At 40.0% G+C, this 15843-nt stretch overlaps 1 protein-coding gene and 1 long non-coding RNA gene across 3 annotated transcripts; one reads left to right on the top strand and one right to left on the bottom strand.

Moving 5' to 3' along the window:
* Nucleotides 1-4648: 4648 nt before the first annotated feature.
* Nucleotides 4649-15246, bottom strand: LOC127765962 (transcription factor TB1). Its single transcript, XM_052290946.1, has 2 exons — nucleotides 13524-15246; nucleotides 4649-4720 (listed from the first exon to the last, which is right to left on the bottom strand). The coding sequence occupies exon 1, from the start codon at nucleotides 14747-14749 to the stop codon at nucleotides 13562-13564; it is 1188 nt and encodes a 395-aa protein (XP_052146906.1). The 5' UTR covers nucleotides 14750-15246; the 3' UTR covers nucleotides 4649-4720; nucleotides 13524-13561.
* On the top strand, nucleotides 5113-12501 carry LOC127765963 (uncharacterized). 2 transcript variants are annotated; one of them, XR_008016184.1, is made up of 6 exons: nucleotides 5113-5388; nucleotides 5558-5692; nucleotides 7305-7823; nucleotides 9661-10394; nucleotides 10574-10675; nucleotides 12141-12501. It is a non-coding gene; the product is annotated as an uncharacterized LOC127765963 (long non-coding RNA). The 2 variants fall into 2 exon arrangements; XR_008016183.1 differs by having other exon boundaries at nucleotides 9661-10675.
* Nucleotides 15247-15843: the final 597 nt, after the last annotated feature.

Below are 15843 nucleotides of genomic sequence, written 5' to 3'. Positions count from 1 at the left end.
TTTTCTTAAAGTTTAATCCTAGAAAAACTTTTGCCAATACTTTCATTTCAAAGGAGGCCTGAGACGGAGAGAGCTCTCCACGCGTGAGGAGCGTTGAATTATAAAATGTGAATTGTCCACCTTTAATCCACTAATAATGTTTCTTCTATGAGAAGGAGCAATTCAGATCCTCTGCAGTAGTGCACATGCAGTATTACTCACTGACATGTGGGCTCGAGGGTCTGTGGGGCCCACATGTCAGTCAGTACTGCTTGTGCAGTACTGCAGAGAACACTCACTCCAGGAAGAGAGCCTCCCAATGAGGAGTCTTGAAGTATAATTAAGTAATCCATCAATAATAATATAGTAAATTTCATCAGCGGTACACGAACTTATCAGGTGGGTGCAATTTAATACATGAATTTGTAAAACGTTCGTTTTGGTGCACAAACTTGTTTGGTGCATGCGAATAAGGTCAAAATCGCACGGCAAGGTTAATCTTATTGATTTTGTTGTTGATTTAACCTCTATGTAAATATGTGTTTAATTAAGAAGGATAAACATATAATAAGGCATAATGATTGCATAGAAAATAAAAAACCGAGCAATGATGTAAGAGATAGAAACAAAGAAAGATAAAGTGAAAAATAAGTTTATAAATATAACCTTTCTACTGTGTGCACGCACGTCATCTGCTAATTTATAATTTATAATGTTCAACATAGAAAAACCGGTCTTGTCGTGTCATTTTAGCCTTAGTTTGTATGTACTCCCTCCATTCATAAAAGTTGCACATATTACTTTTGACACCAAGACCAAGGAGAAATTAAATCACCTTGGATGTTACAAAATCAAGGAGTGAATGCAAGCATGCAACCAATGAGTATTTAGATGACTCCTTGGATTCTAATAAAACATTTAATTTATCTCTTCATTTAAGTCTTAAATGTATAAAGACTACAAATATGAACAACTTATTTGGAAAAACTCAAATATGAAATATGTGTAACTTTTGTGGATGGAGGGAGTATCAGACAAGTGCATGCACTAAAACGAGCATTTTACAAGTTCATATACTAAATTGCACCCACCTGACAGGTTCATGGACTGCTAATACAATTTACCCATAATAATATTTCACCTATAGATTTCCTACTTCTATTATGCTATATACTCACTTTCTTTTCTTAATTATAAGCTTAGACAATTTTTTCCCTTTTTAATCCTCCAACAAAGAAGGCCTTAACATCATTCAAACTAGTTGGTGCATAGCAGTACATGCTAGACATCCCTGTTTAGTTTCAGGGGTGAAAAGTTTTTACATGTCACATCGGATATACGGACACACATTTGAAGTATTAAACGTAGTCTTTTTTAATAACAAAACAATTTACAGATTCCGCATGTAAACCGCGAGACGAATTTATTAAGCCTAATTAATCCGTTATTAGCAAATATTTACTGTAGCATCACATTGCCAAATCTTGGCGCAATTAGGCTTAAAAGATTCGTCCCGCAATTTACACGCAATATATGTAATTGGTTTTTTTTTTGTCTATATTTAATACCTCATGCATTTGTCCAAACATTCGATGTAATAGTGTGAAAAGCTTTTGGGTGGGAAATAAACAGGGCCCTAGTATTAGAGACCATCGCAAGGGAAGTCAATTCATGAGCGGATACATTAACGGTGCGAATCAGAATCATATCGATCTCGGTTTAAAAACAAGTTGACCAGATCGGGGAGAGATCGAGAATGAAATGCCTGTCGGGTCCAACTCCAAGTGCATGTCCAACAACACAAGCTATATAGGTTGGTGTACACAGGCCATACATTTAAAGGCCATACATGGCTGCACAATTTGGAACAGTACTACGTTGTTACTGCCTGCCTGCAGTTTTGTGCGCGCGCTGCACCGGCGCGCGGCGCTTGCCCGGCGGAACCCGCGCGCGGCCAGAGATGGGACGTCTCACGCACGTAGCGCGCGCGGTGGGCGGGCGCGACGTCGACGCGCGCGCGCAGCTGCTGCATGCCTACGCCTACGCCTACGCCTACGACAGCTAGAGGCGTGGCGACACTGCGCGTGGCAGCCGCTGCCGCACGCACGCACGCACGCATCGCTCGCTGTTAGACCGAGACCGCGAGACCGAGACGATCAGGTGATCGATCGATCGCCGCGCGCGCGCGCGCGAGATCGTCTCCCGTCTCCGTCACGCCGGGCCCGGGCCCCCTCCCCGTCCAGGCCGCGCAACCGTTCACATCGATCGTGGCATCGTGCTGCGTCTGCGTGAGAGAGAGACGGCATGCATTGACGATGCTAGGCTATAGCTGCATCATCTGCGGCTTGCTTCTAGCTAGCTGGTGATGCATCATCAGTTTATATAAGCCACAGCTGCCCTTATCATCAGTATATAAATTGTCCATGCATAGTGCTGGTTAATTACTCCACATGGATCATGGATGTATCTTCTCTTTGTCGACGACCCGTTAATAATATCATTTGATCATCGATCGCTGTAATGCATGCGGTTGCGCGCATTGTGCCGGCCGATCGACCTGATAAGTGATTAGGGCTGTCATTAGATTTAGGGGTGTAAAGTTTTGACGTGTCACATCGAATATACCGACACACATTTAAAGTATTAAACGTAGACTAATAACAAAACAAATTACAAAATCCGTCTGTAAAACTGCGAGACGAATTTATTAAGTCTAATTAATCCATCATTAGCAAATGTTTACTGTAGAACTACATTATCAGATCATGAAGCAATTAGGCTTGAAAGATTCATCTCGCAATTTACAAGCAATCTTTGTAATTAGTTATTTTTTTATATTTAATACTCCATGCATGTGTCCAAACATTCGATGTGACAGGGTGAAATTTTTTTTCCTGGGATCTAAACAAGGCCTAATTCCATGCGTTATTTGCTGGATCTATATATAGCTTTTAGAGCTATCTAGCTAGTAGCTTCCCCAGCTTGGACGGCATTATATATGGCCGGTACTGGTTGTCGATCGTCTCCGGCGGTGCTTCAATTCGACATCCACAAGATTCAGTAATTATGCAGTGCAGTTCAGTATTTTTATGCGAGTGGATGCGCGAGTTAACAAACGGAAAGTTAATTTACAAACATATAACTCCGGAGTAAGTTGAAATCCATTGCCTGTCGACCATCATCTTCCACTCCGGCACCGGCGGCTTTTACCCGTCATTTGTGTTCGTGTGCTTATTTCGGTATCCCCGGCTTTTTTATCCTTTTCTTCCACATGGAGACCTCTTCAATATGCTTATCAAGTTTGTCTACCCAATAAATATCCATTTCTGAACCCGTGCGGCGTATGATGCAGTTATCAAATAAACAGGTTGACCTAATGGAGAACCTTGCATTATCTCACACTACCAAAAAAAAAAAAAAACTTGCGCAATCAGTTTTCTCTCATAATACTCTTTCATGTTCATTTGCAGTACCAGCTATACTCAATATCATTCATATGGATCGTCTGTTATGATCAGTTGTTTCAACGGACCGGATAATCATTTGATTAATTTATACAAAAGAGTAAATTTTAGATAACCGCAACCATTTTGTCAAAATTATTAGTTTAGTACAGCTTTAGCTAGACATTCTAGACAATTTTTACCAGAAAGCTACAATTTTATTTGCCAGGCAAATTTTTGGCTCACCTGTCATACACATGCATATATATAATGGTGTAAATCCCTCCCCCCATGTCGTACACACAGGGATGTAAAGTTGCAATTTTGTGATATAACGTTGTTTATTTGGTATATATAATTGCAGTTTTGTGAAATAGCCGACTAATAAAGTTGTAGCAATATTTCAGTATTGTCAACTGTACTCTTTATACAATGTAGAAACATATATGGACCACATAGTCTTTTTAGTATAAATATGGCACTGTAACACCGGCTACAGTTTCAGGTACCTTACGGACTAACCTATGTTAGCCCCTTAACACAGACATAAATTGAGACAATTTGTTGAACCGTTAATTTGTGATGACATAAATTGAGTAATGTCTAGCCTTTCACAACGATGACGTGTTAGGTGACACGATCACGGGACCATGCATTGTAATGTGGTGCATATGTGTGATGGTGCAAGTGTGTCGGCACAAAATTATCCTTGTGATAAAAAAAAAACTTTGCCGTTTTTACATCTTAGGGTCACATGCACTTAGACGTACATATATATATGCCATCAAAATAATTACCCCCAAAAAATTAAAGCAAATTACAATATAAATTATATATGATGTAATTAATCTACCTCTCTACAATACGCAGGCTGATTAAATTTGATCTACGCAGGCGTAAGAAACAAAAAACCAGCTATGAATTGTGCAATACTATGCACAGCAATTTTTTACTGTGTGTAAATCAATTTTGGTTTGGATTATTATGAAGGTGTATGTATGGCACCATAGTGCATATTATTGAATTTTTAGAATTTTTGTAACTATATTTGGTTGGCTAGCTAGCTTGTAAAGCGAGGGCATGCATCCATGCATTAGTGTGAAAAATTCAATTTTACACAAATATTCTAATACCACAAATTTGAAAGCAGATCTTATCACAAATGTTTAACGAATATCATCGTCTTTGTAGCACGGGATTACAATGTACATGAATTTATAGGAAAGGCATGCCATATCTTCTGGGCTCATTTAACTTGACTAGCTCAGGCCTTTTGATATTTTCTTCAAGAAAAGCGCCTACAAAAATCCAACAGTCCAAATTAAATCTCAGTTAGAACAAATGACGACATTTTTACATGAGGCTTTGAAAGTTCTAATGGCACAGGCCCACACATCATGTGCTAGCAAGTGACAACCAAGCAAGCCTGTACTTGTCTTCTGTACGTTTTTATCGCTCGTACACCCTGGAAGCGACCGTTCCTATTTGTTGTTGCTGCTTTATATTCTTTGGCCTAACAGTGAAAGTTGTCTTCATCCCCCCAATTCTATCCAAAGCCACAGAACGTGGACTGCATTGCGTTTCTCTTCTCCCTTTGTTTTCTTCTCTGCAAAAGAAAGTAGTATCTGCAGCCTTTTCCACATGAACTTTGAATCATTTCGCCGAGAAAAACACAAGGGAGGAAGGAAACATCACGCATCGGAGGACATCATATACATATCCATTCAGGATAGCCTTCTTTTCCCCTCTTGAGAAAGAGTTAGAGAGAGAATGAGAGAGAGAGAGAGAGAGAGAGGAGGAGGAGGAGGAGGAGGAGGAGATGGAAGAAGAGGAGAAAGAGAATGAGAGGGGATGGTAGCTCTATTCAGAGGTCAGTGTTCGTCATTTCTCTCCTTAATCAGTTTCACCACCTACATGGATTTATCTGGATCAGAGAGAATCTGCAGCAAATTACTCCATGGCGAAGGTAACTGCTCACTAATCTCTTCCGGACTCTTCCTCCTCTTGGCATCAAATCATGCTTCATTCAAATCCACAAGTCCTCTTGTTTTTTTCTTCTTGGAGTTCATGGCTTCTCTGTTGAGAGAGATCCAAATTAATTATTCCATGTTTCCTTGTTTTTGCACGAAATGCAGAACAGCCTTCATGTTTCCTCATGGCGATCGATCTCGCAGCGACACCTTGCAGCAGGGTGATGAGAAAGCTACGTTTCAATGGGTCAAATCAAGCACACGCATGCAAAAGTTAGTTTTGACCAATCCGCTTCTCATGTACGTGCACGTCAGATCGCGTTCCTGCTTCCATGACCCTCTCCTGCGTAATAGTCTTTTCTCAATTAACTGGTTGCATTTTGGAGGCTAGCATAAGTTTTTTAAGCTAGCTAGCAAGTGATGCATATGTTTCACTGCTCCATTTTTTGGGAACTGATGTATTTTGAAGGAACAAATAACTTAAAAATGGGAGTGCGTACCAATCTCAATTTCCTTTGGATGTGCTAAGGATTTACCTGGTTCTCTACTATTCTTATTTAATTTTGTCTTAAATTAATGTAACACCAAAATTGGTTGAAAATGATTTCTGGTATCCTCTACGATTCTTATTTAATTTTGTCTTAAATTAATGTAACACCGAAATTGGTTGAACAGTAGTACTAAATCTGAGATGGGACAGATTACTACTCTTGGCCTTTAGTTCTGTATGGATGTCAAATACAATTTACATTATTATATACCGTCAATGTTTCAATCTCAATTTCCTTTGTTCAATGGCAGGCCACTCACCATTTTGTTGAATATTTGAACTTCAACCTATCCTATATATATATATATATGAAATTAGCATCATATATATTCCTTCCCTAGAAATAACATATTCATTAGTTGCTCAGACGGTCCGATTGAATATATACTTATAGTATTAATGTTATATATCTTTGACATTCCCTTTTGAATGCTTACATGTGACAAAATAGTGATAATTTTTATGCATTTGCTTGATATGAACTTCTAGTCCACAATTCTGACCTCATTTAATGTTTTTTCAAGTATATATCCGTTGTTTTTTATACTGTAAATCCAAATTGATCATCAATATTATTAGTAAATTGGAAGAAAACATACCCACAAGGGTGACAAGACGACAAGAGGGTGGCCTGGTGGGTAGAATATCACCATTATGTATTACTAGCAACTCCCTCCGTCCCAAAAAAAAACTCAACCTAGGAGGGGATGTAACCTCGTCCCAAAAAAACTCAACCTAGCAGGGGATGTGACCTTGTCCAAAAAAAAAAACTCAACCTAGGAGGGGATGTGACCCTAGTTTGAGTTTTTTTTTGGACGAAGTGAGTAGTTACTAAAAATTTAACCGGTATATATATAATACGATATTTGAGGGTCACATAAAAATAGAAACTAATTACCCGTTAAGTATAAAAATGAACAAAATGATAATAAACTAAGAGCTCATCGGTAATACCTCCATCCGTTTATGGGATTCTAGGTTGTTTTGAACACATTAAGTAACAAGGAGAAATAATACGATGACCTTATTATGTCAAGAGTATAGGAAGAGTGTGGAAATTAAGGTAGTTGGAGTTAATATAAGGAGAAATTTGAATAAGAGTTGATTGATTGGACAACCGGATACCTTATATTGGTGAGACACAATTCAAATGCTTGGATTCATTATATTATGGGATGGAGGTAGTAATGTAATTAGCTAGCATTAAACAGACTTAACATTAATAACTCACATTTTACCACCAAATTAAGCATAACGATATATTGTGTAATATTCATGGTCCATTCATCCAATTAAGCCATGACATATATGCTTCAGTTGTTTTGTTCTAAGTTTTGAATGCTTTGGTTATCTCATCTGCAGGTATTCTTTGAGTTACTATTTCTAAAATTGGCTCTGAAATGTGATCCTTTTTCCTCTGATATTACGAGCTTAATTGGAAGGGAACAGCATGCACATATCACATATGTATATTAACAATATCAGAGGCCGGGCACCCAAACTCCCTTCCAGGCACGTTTTCTTTCCTAAATTAGCAATTGAATATAAAATAGCCATTTGCAGGCACATGCTTTGTTTACTAATTAATCATTCTTTTGGGAGACATGCACTATGATTTTTGTTTTCGTGTTAGCTAGGTAAGGTTATTGACAGCTGGTTTGGCGCACGCAAGAAGGTTCAGATGGTTTCAGGTTTGGCATAAGTGGATTAGGTTTTTTGTGGATGATTTTCAGTCAGTTCATCAGTTCTAAGAGACGAATCAAATTACTATCAGAACCAAAACTTTGCAATTCAAATCTGAAACAGAGTTGTGCAGGTGATCTGTAACTTTTTCAGCACAGACTGGAAACCTTCACCTGGAAAACATTCAACTTAATTGAGGTTGGTTTGAGAACTACTGAGTCATTTGAATGGATATTGAGAATTATTAAGTTACATGTGCCGACTAGTTCAACCCAAAACCTATACTAATGAGGAAAGATGGGATTCAAACTCAACATTTGGCTCTAATAGCACATATTGAGTTGCATGCACCAACCAATTTAATCTAAAAGCTTAAGTTGATGAAGAAAGATTAGCATTTCACTTGTACTCCAATAAGAACTTTCAAATATAAAACTTTTAACTTGAGGTAAACCATCCTACATATAACCTAGCTAGCTCTCTTTTTTGTTATCGATCCCTTCATATAACCTAAACATAATAAGAATTCTAAAATAATTCACATGTGTTTGAAAATATGTTACTTTGATTCATCCCCCGTGTTTATATATTTTTAGATGATGGAGATGTTTTATGTATATCCTTGGTACATATCTATACATCCTATATAGTTGTGATCAATAGCTCAACATGCATTGAGCCACATCATTTAGAAAGAAGAGTCATTGGATCATTTTCATGTTTAATCACAATTCTTCATTTTGTAGCTATTATTCCTCATTAATTAGTATATAAGTCAACATTGAGTGCTTCAATTAGTATAGAATATTATTGCTATAAAGAAGTTATGCCGTCGCCATATTTGACAACATTGGATAACACTTTTGTAGTCCATGTTATCCTATACGTAATATTTTCTCATATCTATGTATTAAAATTTTGCAACTGTATTGCACACATCACTATCCTGCTGCATTGAGCGGGATGTCCTCTAGTGTCCCTAGATAATTGTGCCATCAATTTCATTTGCAATTTAGAAATTTTTAAAATTTATTAAACACTTAAACTTCCATGATCCTTGCAGCAACATTAATCCTGTATAGGTTCATTTGTGCCAGACCCCTACAAAAGTTAATGCAGGAAGTGCTAATTAATCCTGTGCTTGTTTCCGTTAGGCCATCCCAACCCTCTATGTCATCTAGTTTTCATAGCATTAAATACATTGACACATAAGTAAAAATCCTATGTGGCAAGAGAGTTAATGATGAGAGAGGTAAAAAGATAAATAAACCATTTCTCATGCAAGAAATCATTTCTACACAATAACCAAGAATAAAATTAAGGGGGATAGGTGAATAAAAAGAGAGAGAAGAGAGGTGATTGGATGAAAATTTAATTTGAAGACACCATCCATTAAATTTCTGGATTGGAGATGGCCTTAAGCGCTAAGAAATTATATATAGTTAATGAATGGATTTATCAGAAATTGTCAGAAACTGCTTGAACGCATATTTACTAAAACAAATTTATTCCGCTTTTTTTTTTACTGAAATGTTCCTAGCGTTTTTTTTTCTTCTTGAGAATATATCAAGTGTGTAAGAGTCCTCCATCTGAAACCCTATAATAATTCCCCCAAATATTTGTAGGGGGCGAATTCCTTAGTGTGAAATATATTCGTTCTTAACTGTAACAGTTCTGAGATTTAATTAAGCACGTGCTTCTCAGCGAACATGGAGCATGCATGCGACCATATACATGCGGTTTTACTATATCATCACATAATTATTACACGGCATTTTTGATTCCACAAGAAGTCGATACAAGCCTTTGGCCATTGATTTTCACAGAGATTCATGTGTGTTTTCGGTTAATTTAGACACTCGGCCTGCAACTTTCGTAGACTTTGCCAAATTTGCTACACAACTGCGCGTTCGTCGATAACAAAATTTAATTTAGAAAAGGATTCTGTTTTCAGTTTGCTGTGAAATTTTGTGCCATTCTGCTATGGAATTTGTACAAGCACTTATATTCCATGCTAAGTCAAATTTTGATGCAGGTTGGAATGGTTTTCATTGGCAGATCCAGATCAATCGGTCATAAGAGGTTAGATCCAGACCAAAACCACTGTATATAATCCATGGCTAACCAAAAGCGTGTGGTTAAGGCTTGTACAGGTTTTAATAGTTTTTGCACTGGCAAAATCGATCATGACAGCAGGTTAGATATAATACATTATATATTGTGGACCAAATTGAAAGGTTAATTTTTGACCAGGTCATGCAACTGCTGCAGTACGGTTTTCACGTTAGCTATTGGTGCTATATATCGTGTAACCAAGGGTGCTCTGTTCTCATGCTACATTATATATACATTATATATAGCATCATTCCATGCGATGATCTATAAAATTTTTGCCAGTAAATGGTATGGAGATCCAATTGATCTTGCTGCAGTAAATATGTTTTTAGTGATTGAAATTTGTGGCATCACGCATGACCTGATTGATACTCTATGTGATCGAATACATGTCTCCAGGGGTTCAAACAATTAAAGTGTTTTATTTTTCTTGGTGAAATAAGATATGATTCTGACGATGAACATATGGAGTGCTCGTACTGAATTTTGTACAACGAGTTGCATGCATATATATAAGAGCAAAGCGCATATGCACGATACTGATAGAGTATGTACACATCTTTTGATGATGGAACTAAACTGCATTCTACGATTGGGTGATGGAACAGTACCCTTGTACCGTGACTGTGCGATGTACTCAGTTCATCAGATCAGGTACGCGTATTGACTGTGCATAGATACAATATCCTTGGTCTTTTTTACACAAAGTACTTCAGAATGACATGACTAGATACATGTGCACACTGTTTGTCCTTAGTCCTCTTGTAGTACAGCATGTGACCATTGTGGTCGTGGCTGCAATTAATCGTTGTACATTTTACGTGCCCAAACAGTTAGTTTTACTGCTACCGACCGGCCCATTATATTGGTGGTGACAGATCAATCGCAGTTCTAGTGCTGTTGGGACGAGGCGGCCGGTGGAAGGAATTTTGTTGGTAAATTTACAGATGCCCACCACACCTTTTACTTTCCACTACTTTATTTTTATTAGTAAAAATCCATATCATTTTATAGTCCAAGAATTCATTGTGTACATGTGTTCATCTGTTAACTTCTGTCAGCATGTTTAATTAGGGGACGCGGCAATAAGTATTTTTTTTCCTCCCATGCATTTTTGCAAACACAATATTGGTGGATTTTTTAATATGGAGAATCTGAATCTACATCATAATGTATTCAGCCAAAGCATTGGTTGATATATTAATTGATTGGTTGATATATTAATTGATTGCTTCAAAGTTTATCGAACCAAATTTGTATATACTGATATGCAATAAACATAGTAAAATGATAATTTTATCATGCTTGAGAAGGGAGAGGTACTATGCTTTCTAAGGATAAAACTTTGTACCGATAGGTACTAGCTAGTTAGCTCAAGGTACAAAAATTTTTAGGGTAAAATTTAAGACACCCGAGGTATTTCTCAAGGACAATAAAAAATATCTTATAAAAAAGAAATTACCTTGCTATCCAAAAGAAGAAGATATATAACCATAGAAACAATGAATTAAATAAAAGTTGTACAATGCACAAAATAGTTATGATCGATAAGGGGCTGCATTGATCCCTTATGTGAAGTGTATTTTTTTTAAAATTATGGTAATGAAAGAATGATATAGCTCAAAAAAATAATAACCTCATAAGATTATTTAGGACTTGTTGTGTTTTTTATTTTGGATTTTTCATGTACATATTTCCCAAGATCCTAGACAACACATTTCGTTCAAAAGAATTTTATATAAAATTTTCCTGGAATACTTCTATAAATCAACTTTTCAACTTTATAGTAATTAGTTCATTCTTTTATGCCTTCAAATAACTATAAAATCCATCAATTTCAGCTATACTAAATGGGAGCCTTAATACAATGTCGGTGGTAGAAAAAGTTGAATATATAAGGGGAAATCTATATATATTGTACTATCTCCGTCCCAATATAAGTGCAGTTGTGGATTTTCGTGTCCAACGTTTTACCATCCGTCTTATTTGGAAAAAAAATAATTAGTATTTTTATTGATAATAGATGATAAAACATGAATATTACTTTATGTGTAACTATTTTTTCTAATTTTTTTTCAAATGAGATGGACCGTCAAAAATTAGACACGGAAACCCACAACTACACATATATTGGGACGGAGGTAGCAGTAATCAAAATAAAAAAAAAAGTAGCAAACCGTAGTACTGTACTTAATCCAAATATATTCTCTAACTGACCTAGCACAGCGATTATGGTATTGGAATACATACAAATATGCATGATAATAATAGAACAGTATATACTGGAACATCAGTTGTATTATACTCGATAATATCAATTATATATTGTATGTTTTAACCTGATGCTGCTAGCTAGCTACTTTTATATGCCCTGAACAATAAATACTTCTTCACCTGCAGTCCCTTCATTATTTCACAAGTGGGGAAAAAGATCTTCTCTATCAACGAAGTCTTCAATTCAAGCCAGAATAATTTAGGGTTTCGATCATTTTTTCTTATATAAATTACAGTACTTTCTTATTGGTGCATTAGTTGAGTTTTTTTTCTGGGGAGTGGATACATGAGATAAATAGCTCCCGACCTCCCCCTATAGGACTTAGAAAAAAATATTAGCAATTGTATTAAGCTTTATTCTTTTTTTTAATTAAGGGCAGTACTTCCATACTTCAGTTTTATAGTATACCACACTTCAGTTGTCATTATAAGTTGGCTGGAAGACTTGTGTGTATATAGTTACAACTTACAAAACACGTCCATTTGGCTTTTAATTACCAATGAAGTATTTTAGTTTCCATTGTGCTTCCTACATCAATTTGAAGTGTTCTGCATCGATCTGTTGGCAAAATAAACATCAAAACATTGATGTGTTTGTGCTAGCTTAATATTTAATTACCTTTCAGCAAACAGATGCTATATGATGTGTGTCCATCAATGCGTGGAATAGCATATATGCATAATGGATAATGTACTTTATGGAATATGCATCTAGTGAGTTGTACATATATGAGTACCATGACCTTTACTCTCAAACATTCTTACTTACTTTCAAACATTCTTACTTACTTACTTACAGTAGTGAAGAAAATTCAATGTAATTTTACCACCACTCATCAGGAAATTAGTGAGGAATCAGGAGAAAAAACTAGCTGAATCGTGGAACTTACCATGTGAACCAATCAATGAAATGATCAACTACCTTTTCCAGAGGCACATCAATTGTTAAGCTGGAGTTGGTACAGAAATTCATCTTACATGCATGTCAAGTGTAATTATTTTATGAACATCTGATGATGATGAACTAAAACACTACTGCAAGTCTGGGTCGTATCCACCATATGCTCCCTCTTATTTATGATTGAAATTGGAAAGTTAGTGTCCTAGCTTCAGATCTGATCTAATACAGTAACAAGTCTCCAACTTTTGCAAACTATAAACCAGCTGTTTTTCACTCATTCAGGAGAGGCATATCTACCTGCTCGCGATCAAGGTATCCAGCTTATCAGTTTACAGAGAGCATCTGAACATGCACACAGATTAATACTAGACGACTCCATTGATGATGAATCATCGATCAGACGATAGTGCTAGCTATATATGCAATGCACACCATGCGATGACCAAACCAAAGTTCGTCTTCACCACAGTCAACTCCGGATAAACGCGAGAAAAAATAATAAAGAGGGAATTAATACACACCCGGATTAATTAACACGTCAAGAATTATTACTCTTGAGAAGCAAAGGATAATTATGTAGCTGCAGGAGTTCGATCTTAGTGCCGTACCGTTCGTTCGTTCGTTCGTGTGTGGATGGATGATCACATCAGCAGTAGTGCCGCGAATTGGCGTAGACGACGCCGCCGAGCTCCCACTGATCCTGCTGATGCTGCTGCTGCAGGTAGTAGCTGCCGCTGTCGCCGTACGCGCCGCCGTTGGCGAACGCCATGATCACGTCGCTCGCCTCGCTAGCCGCCGAGATTTCTTGCATCCGGCCGCCGCTGACGCCGACGCCGTTGTGGCGCGTTGACGAGGAGCCGTCCTCCAATTCGGTGCTCACAAGATTGGTGGACGATGAGTGGTTCAGGTTGTTGCTGGGGCTCGTCGGCGACTTGTCCTCCCCCGCGGCCGCCGCCGCGGTGGCCGCCTCGACGCTGATTGCCGAGGCGAGGGTGACCCACCGCATCCGGTTCTTCTCCTTGGTCCGCTCCCGCGCCCGCTCCCTCGCCTTGGCGCGCGACTCCTTGTCGGGGACGGGGTGCGCATTGGCCAGCCGCCGCGGTGGCTTCGGGTTGGCCGCTGCCCTTCTCGGCTTGGCCGGCTTCTTCCCGTCGCTGTGGCCGTGAGCGGCGCCCTTGTGGTCCCCGGCACCGCCGCCCCGATCCGCCGGGTTGCTGTGCTGCTGCTGCTGCTTGCCGTCGACGGAGAGGCTGCTGGAGCCGTCCTCCTCGCAGACGGAGGAGGCGTCGTCGCTCATGATCTCCCGGATGGCGGCCTTGGACATGTTGAGGAGCCATTGCACCGTCTTGCTGGCCTTGTCGAAGCCGAGCATGTCCTGGAGCGCGAAGAACTTGCGGGCGACGTCGAGGGACAGCCGCATCCGCCGGTCCCTCATCCCGCCGGCGGTGCTTATCTTGCTGTGCCGGTCCTTCCTCGCCGCCGCGGCCGCCGCCGCCGCCGCCGCCGCCGCTCCGTCGACGCCGAAGGGCACCCCGGCGTCGACGCCTTGCCTGCCTGCCCCGTCCTCCTCCTCCGCCGCCGCCAGCTGCTGCCCATGCGGCTCCAACTCCAAGTCCATGAAGGGGTGCATGGCCGGCACCGGCGAGGCGATCGTGGCGGCGGCGGGGGAGGGGAAGGAGGGGAAGGAAGGGGAGGGAGGTGGGTGGTGGTGGTAGTAGAAGAAGGTGGAATGGTGGTGGTGGTGGTGGTCGGGCTTTGGAGAGGGAGGGGTGAGCTGAAGCTGTTGGTAAAGCGGTATGTCCATGGGGCTTGGGGAATCGAAGAAAGGAAGCATGCTTTACTGATGGGACTCCTTACTCCTAGCCGCGTTGCTGCTGCTACTGCTGCTCGCTGGCCTCCCTCCCTCTCCGGCCACCTCTCAGCGTGCGAGGCGGAAGGGGGGAATAGTGCCGTAGTGGGCTATGATCAGATGTGTCCGGCCATGCACGAGACCTAGCAGGCAGCCTACCTGGGCGCTCAGCTTGTGTGGGAGAGAGAAGTAGAGATCGAGGAGAGGACGAGCTAGCTAGCTTGGTTGATGCTTGGTCTCTTCTCTCATGGTAGGAGTAGAACACACACACACACAGACACAGGCACACAGCATGGGCTCATGTGGAGTGGTAGGAAGGAGGATTAGGAGGCAGGCAGCAGCTAGAGGTAGAGAGGAAGAAAGAATTGTTCGTGCTTGCTTGCTTTGGTTGTGCTTGGTTGCTTAGGATGCTAGTACAAGTTGTAGCTAGGAGTTTGGATGTGAGGTTCCTCTCCCCTCTGCAGCTAAGCTAGAGATCAGGGTGTTGCCATCTTATAGAGAGAGAGAGAGAGGGAGAGGAGTGAAAGGGGGATGATATGTGCAGCAGCTGGTGGTCATCGATCAGTCATCACCAAGAGGAGAGGAGAGGAGAGGAGAGGAGGAGAATACAAGGCAAAGGACACTACTGTTGGGGCAAAAGCTGTGGTAGTACATGTGTGTGTATGTTGAATCGCTATTGGCTACAAGTGACCTAGGGCATTTATTATTGGCTGAATGGGAGGGGAGGGGGGGCTGGAAACGGATCTGCCTCCTTTGTAATCCTCTTCTTCAGGAAACGACTGACTTGTATTTTTGTATATATATCCTCTCCCAGTCTCAGCTCAGCACACAGGAATTCGATCGATCGCGTGTGTGTATATATGCATACATTGAACATTTCTGCGTTTCTCTGGGGGTAAGGACCATTTGCCATATGTGTTGTGTAAGTCCTCTGAACCCTACTCGACATGTGGGGCCTTGGTGAGTTGTGATATAAAGCTCATCAACATCAACATACATATTGGCACAAAACCACATGGTCCCTAGCTAGCTAGGTACCCTTGATGAAAAAAAGTGTCGTTCACTCGTTCAACAAAACA

This window comes from Oryza glaberrima, chromosome 3 (assembly GCF_000147395.1).
Source record: "Oryza glaberrima chromosome 3, OglaRS2, whole genome shotgun sequence".
NCBI lineage: Eukaryota > Viridiplantae > Streptophyta > Magnoliopsida > Poales > Poaceae > Oryza > Oryza glaberrima.
Note: the sequence above shows the minus strand (reverse complement) of the source record. Positions and strands in the feature narration are given on the sequence as shown.